General features: G+C 35.2%; 1 protein-coding gene across 2 annotated transcripts in view; it reads right to left on the bottom strand.

Annotated features, from left to right (window-relative positions):
* Nucleotides 1-383: 383 nt before the first annotated feature.
* Nucleotides 384-6,260, bottom strand: part of FAM114A1 (family with sequence similarity 114 member A1) — a 28,869-nt gene continuing 22,992 nt past the window's right edge. For both annotated transcript variants that reach the window (XM_054294048.1, XM_054294057.1), the window contains 4 exons: nucleotides 5,881-6,020; nucleotides 4,559-4,631; nucleotides 2,596-2,649; nucleotides 384-1,187 (listed from right to left, as the gene is read on the bottom strand). In XM_054294048.1, the coding sequence (XP_054150023.1) occupies nucleotides 1,077-1,187; nucleotides 2,596-2,649; nucleotides 4,559-4,631; nucleotides 5,881-6,020 (378 nt within the window). In that variant the 3' untranslated portion in view covers nucleotides 384-1,076. The remainder of the gene's footprint in view (nucleotides 1,188-2,595; nucleotides 2,650-4,558; nucleotides 4,632-5,880; nucleotides 6,021-6,260) is intronic.

Below are 6,260 nucleotides of genomic sequence, written 5' to 3'. Positions count from 1 at the left end.
TTGGAAGGTTCTTCCTGCATAAGAGGTAAACTAGCGTAAACAAATTCTTAAGTCCAAGCTCAGTATTTTAAACTAAAGATATGGACAAATTAGCATGGTTGCTAGTGTTGTTATGAAATGTCATTCCTATTGCTTGTTTATGCCCTAACTATTGCCTCAGAAAAAAGATGATTGCTCTGACATATGACCTCCACACCCAAAGGAATTCTTTCATAACTTCTTGCTACAACTTTTATTTCTAAACTGTAGGTATCAGTAAACCCCAAAGTGTTAACCCAGTAGTACATCTGAGAGAAGGTTGTTCAGCAGGTGTTTCGATTGCCAAACAAAAGGGAATTTTTCTATCCTCTGCATATTAAAAAGATTACTTTTGTTTCCTGTGTTGTTCAGCCATGGAAATGATGAAATGGACCTAAATTAATATAAACTTATGGGTCAGCAAATACAGAGCTATACCCGTAATCTTAACTGGCTCAGAAAATTTCTTTTCAGTTTAATTCTTTATGCATAACCTCCATAATTTTCACTTAGTAAAGTTAATACCTATTGCTGTTCAACTCCTTCAATACAAAGTGTTATGTTAGTGGTACAAATTAATATGATGTTATTATTTGCTACTGGAAATAATACTTAACAAACTCAACACTTTGATAATTTGTTCATGTTGGCAAAAATTAAATACTGAAACCATCTTCTGAAATATAGTGTTTAAACTGCAGTTACAATGCAAACAATATAAATGGTAATCTGAAGTAAAATGTTTTAAGAAACTTTACATTCCAATTTGTTTCATACATTGTTTACAAGTGAAAGGGTCAACATTTAGAATCCGTATTTAAGTCAATGCTAATATCAATAAACTTCTGTTTAAATTAATGCAAAGCATGAACTGCACTGGAAAAGAAATGACTCACTTTACTAACTACTTCTAAAGTCTTAAAGTCTGAAAGAGTTCTAAAATGTTCAGTACTGTGTGTGCAAAACCGCATTTAGTGTCTTCAAAGAACTCTAGTGGCCAGACATCTGTACCAGCCCTTCTCTTGGCACAGCTCAACACTTCGGGTCTGTGGTTGCTCTCAAGATGACAACTCCTGGGCTTTGGAACAACTGCTCTGGATATGAGAAATCTGCAGAACTGGAAGCAGTAACTGGAAAGCATCCTGGATATAAGTAGTACTGTTGCAGCCCTAAAGGGGGGAGAAAACATGTGGGTCATCAGTACAGCTGCCATGTACTTCAGGAATGAAACTGGACTTTTTATTTTCTTTTTTTTTTTTTTTACATTTGCATCATGCTATATTTGCGTTGTCTTCACACAAGATTTTAGAATCTGTACATAGCATAGCCTGAATAAATATAGAAAAATCTGACTGCCGCTCAGTTTGAACTCTAAGACTCTAAGTTTTGTTGGTAATATGAGTAGAATAAAATGCCACAGTGTTCAAAAGCAGATTTGACTTTTAAACACAAGCCAGCTAGTCTTTCCATCTACTGAACTAATTTTGATTTTGCTGTAGGTGGGAGAAGTGTCACTGAAATTAACAGTTCAAATTATAATGGTTTTAACTTGTAGTACTATTTTTGGAATTTCTAATACTGAACAGTATAGTGCCCTGTAATTCTCCATGATCCTAGACTGTATAATATTAATACATATTTGTATACAACTATAGGATTTATGAAGTACAAAACATGGTATTCCACAAATCTAAATATTCCTAGATTTTGCAGTTCCTGGAGCATAGAAAGGTAAGTCAGCAGCTACAGCAAATTTACCCTATAACAAAAGGAACTGCATTGTAGTCTTCACTACAGTTCTCTTCAACTTTCCTTAATTTTCCTTAAAGGTACTGTTAATTCAGTGCAAAACTGCCTATTGTAAAGCAATCTTCTCCTTATTTTTAAGGGAATGCAGCTATTAAACACAGAGTGACAATATATGGTCACTACTATATGTTTCTTTATGCTTTAAGGGAAGTGTGATCTAATGGAGTTAGAAACTTGTGCTGCAGCTCCTATGAGTTTTAGGACTTTATGAGGATATTACTTCATCTCAACCTCCTCTTGGTAAAACTGAAGTATGTTTTATTCACTGTGCTTTTCTGAAGAAAAATAGAACATGGTGTCAAATAAAAGAAATCACTCATGAACATTTTGGTGGTCTGACACATGGTTATCCATGTGCTGACCAAGGCTGTTGACAGACAGTGAATCTTTGTAAAAATCTAAATGCCTGCAGTTGAGAAACACTGTAGCATACCTACAATCCAAATTTTAAAGGAAAGAATAGTCTGAATAGTCTGCAAAGAATAGTTTGCAATTTTTTACTGTGCTCTGACCAGTACAGCAGCAGAGTTTCAGAGCTGGCCAGCCTCACTTCAGTCATACAGCCCTTAAGAATCCTCAGTAAACGCAACCTGACTGCTACAGTATTTGTGGGAGAGTCTGAACACAAAATTTATGCTCTGGCACCAAACAGCCAGAATGATATTGTCATTACTTTTTAAATAGTTTTTGCCTTTGGAAATAAATGTGCCTGTCTCATTTAAAATAATTTTATTAGAACATTTTCTAATGTGAAGAGGTGGAGCTTACCTCTAATAGCACACTGTTAATAATGGGGTTAAGAACCTCTGCCTTCATATTACTCTGTAAATCAGAAAACAGAATGAAAAGCCAGGTCAAGAAATACACTTAACAGAAATATACTGATATCAAAGATGTAGTTTTATGAATTCTGTAGAGGTCTTCTTTCACCTTGATTCTTACTCAGCCTGTTTATCTCAGCATTGCTAGTAACTGTGTCTGCATTTCAACCCCACCTCAGAACACCCCATGCATTTCTGTCACAGAGCACAATGAACCCTGAGGCCCAGGGTTTTACTTCTTCATTACTTCATGTTCCACAGAGTTTCAAATTGCTTCTTTGCTACAGGTGTGAGGTTTATGTAATGACATTGTCCATCTGTCTATCAGTGACCTTTTCACATCCCACAAAAATTTTAACTCCTTGCACATTTTCAAGGACACCAAAAGACATGTCAGAAGAAAAATGAAGTTCTTAGAAGTTACACAAATATCTGTGGTTAGGACCAGATGAAAGGTCCCTGACAGAAGGAAAACCAGGTGAAACTCAGACCCCCAAATTGGAGGCAGCACATGTGCTGGGCAGTGCAGGTGGCCCAGTGAAACAGCTCAGCATGCATGAGCTTCCTCTCAACCACCAGATAGAAAGACAGATGGATACAATGAGTAGTGACACTACTAGAGGCCAGAAAATCAAGATTCATTAGCTCCTCTACTTTTTAAAATGGCAAAAGTTCTTCCCTTTTTTATTCACGCTGTTCTTTGCAATCTGGTTCTTTAGAACAACAGTAACCTCCAGCAAGAGTTGCTTTCTTTCAACACTGAACACAATACTGATTAATTTAACTGAAGGATTTCCACTTACAACCTTGTAGCTCATATTACAGATTTACAGAAACATGAAACTTCTTAATTTTAGTTTGAGAAAGATGGTAGAACCAAGGAGAGATGGTCAGAGAAAAGAATTACATTTTTACTCTCAGTTACTAGAAAATCCATTACAAAATGCACTGTTTAGTGGGCCAGTTTAATATTTTGTGTGCAATTGTTTTCATATTTTTGTGCATACATTTATTTCAAGTGTCCCACAGATATATGCTAAAGTACAATCCCAAAATGCAAAATAAGCATTTTTTCCTTGCAGTAATTGGAAGTTATGTAAATTATTCATGATAAAAGGAAAGACATAAATCACGTCCTTAGCAAATAACTACGAAAAAACATGCTCAGAGATGTGCTGCAAGAGCTAATGGAAAACTGGAAAAATTTCATTTGAATTACATTCATGTTTTCATGGAACAATCACGAGAACCCAAATTTGCTCTTCTCTGATGTTTACAGAAGATTTCAGCAACAGCACCATTTTTACCTCTGAATCCTGTTATAATACTGAGATGTCAGTCATCCTTGAAGCATCTTGAAAGGCAGGATACTATTTCTAGCAAAGATGTTCACAGATAAATGGATGTTCTCAAACAGAGTATCTTGTGATAGAAGACAGAGTGATTTTTTTTTAAAGTTGGACCAAACAGATTTTCTAATCTTTTAAACCTTTTGAAAACACTGCAGTGCTAAGCCAGGGGATGTAGTAAAGGCTAAGAAGACAACTCATGAAACCATCTTAAGGTACTGCAACTAGAATCTGTTAATGACTTTTACACAAATGTGTTCAAAAGGATAGGCTAAGTTGGAGAAGAAATCATCATCAAGCTGTGTAACTTCAAATGTGGGGCCCTTCAATGTGAGAAGTGTTGAGTGGTGATCAGGAAAAACAGGAAGTGGTTTGTAGAAAGAGAGATTTTACAAGGCTTATAAACTTTCCCTCTGTAAAAATGCACTGTGTTCTTGACCTGAGGAAAGAAGTGGCCTCTTTGCTGATATAAAGCCTCTGGATCCACATAAGAATTTCTGTTTCAAGAGGTGAACTTTGTTAAAAAAAGCACAAATGCTACAGAAAATGCTGTCATCTTACCCCAGCTGCTGTTACAGAATCAGAAAACTTCTTTGATAAAGATGAAACTTCATTGCACATGGCACTTGTTAAACTGGTTTAAAAAAATAAGAGAGACAAATATAAAAATACATTCTTGACCTATTAATAGATAAAAACCCCATTTTGGAAAAAAACTTTTTCTTGGAAGGAAAGATGTTCTTAAAGTAACTTTGCTTCTAAGTATCTTTAAAATATTTAGGCAAAACTGTCCATGATAAAGATTTTATATTCCTTCACTGAAAAATCCACTGCTGACTACAGCAGCAAAATGATGTGTTGTTGCACACACCAGGTTTTTTTGACAGTGCAATGTTTCACTTGTTTAAATTCTAAACTTCTATTTTATGTTTTTTCTGATGATTGCAGCAACACAATTTCTGGGAATACTGTTGGAAATAAATCAAACTTGAATGAGAACACTGAGAAGTCTTCTACGAACAATAAAACATCTACTCTGTGCTAAAAGGGAAAGACCACTTGTGGTTAAAATATGAGAGAACAATTCTTTTCTGAGATCTTTCATTGTTTTCCTAGACATTCCCAAGTGTATCCCATAGGGCCTCATCCTGCAAAGTGCACTGAACCTTAGCTCTGATTCTGAAAAATACTTAATAAGTGCTCTGTTTTAGACTGAAGTGCTCCTATGGACTTTGCTATTCTTAGTAGCATTCTTAAGGACAAGCACTTGGTTAAATATTTTACTTACTTAGGAGTCAATTGTTTAAAATATCTTAACATGAAAACTTACTGAAATCAGTAGACTTAATAACTACAGGGAGCTTGATATTTGAGTTTGGAGTCCCACTACATAGACTGGCTTCTTGAAATTCTGGGTGTTTCACTATGGTTAACTACAAAGTTGCTAACAAATGTGGTCTATTGTTTAGAACTACAAATTGATTTTTTATATTTTTGGCAGATAAACACTAGATAATGAAACTCTGTTGGCAGACAACAGGACTGCATTATACACTCTAAAAACAAATTCCATATATGCAGGCACAGTATCTTCTGCAGAGGGAACAGGAAATGCAACCCAAGTTGGCACATTTGCTTGCTGGAGCAGAAATAAGTTTTACCCTGTGTATAGGTCATGTTTTTGTAACACATATATATGTTAGCCATGTCAAAGAATGACAGGTAGCCTATAGAACCTGATTTTATGAGAAAATACAGCACCAGGACCCCTAAATCCAGTGCTGTTTGTTGATCCATGAACTCACTGTGCCTTCAAGCTAAATGGAACTTCATGAGTTCTATGCAAATGTCAAATGTTCATATATGAAGTACATATTACTCACTTTGTCAGTACTTTTGCTTGATCTTGAGCTGTTTTTTCTACTTCTTGCCCATGTAGAATTAATTCTGCTACTTTATGAAGCTGTTCAATACAACGAGCAGTTACCTCAGCCAGACTTTCAATGGACAGCATGTAGATTTCCTTAAATTAAAAATGGGAATAATATAACCAATAATAACAACACTGATAAATATATTTATAGATATATACATATAAAAGAATTTAAAATATAGGAATCCTTCCTACCCCAACTGGAAATACCAACACATACATGGTGAAGTAAAATCAGCCATCCTCACAAACAATACTGGAAAATTAAATATCCACAGACTATAAAATACAGACATTCTACTTGCACTGAAAAATTAGTAAGATCAATTC

This window comes from Melozone crissalis, unplaced genomic scaffold (genome assembly GCF_028551555.1).
Source record: "Melozone crissalis strain CALT ecotype California unplaced genomic scaffold, PUWL_Pcris_2 ptg000006l_1, whole genome shotgun sequence".
Lineage (NCBI taxonomy): Eukaryota > Metazoa > Chordata > Aves > Passeriformes > Passerellidae > Melozone > Melozone crissalis.
This window is presented reverse-complemented; position numbering and strand designations above follow the sequence as displayed.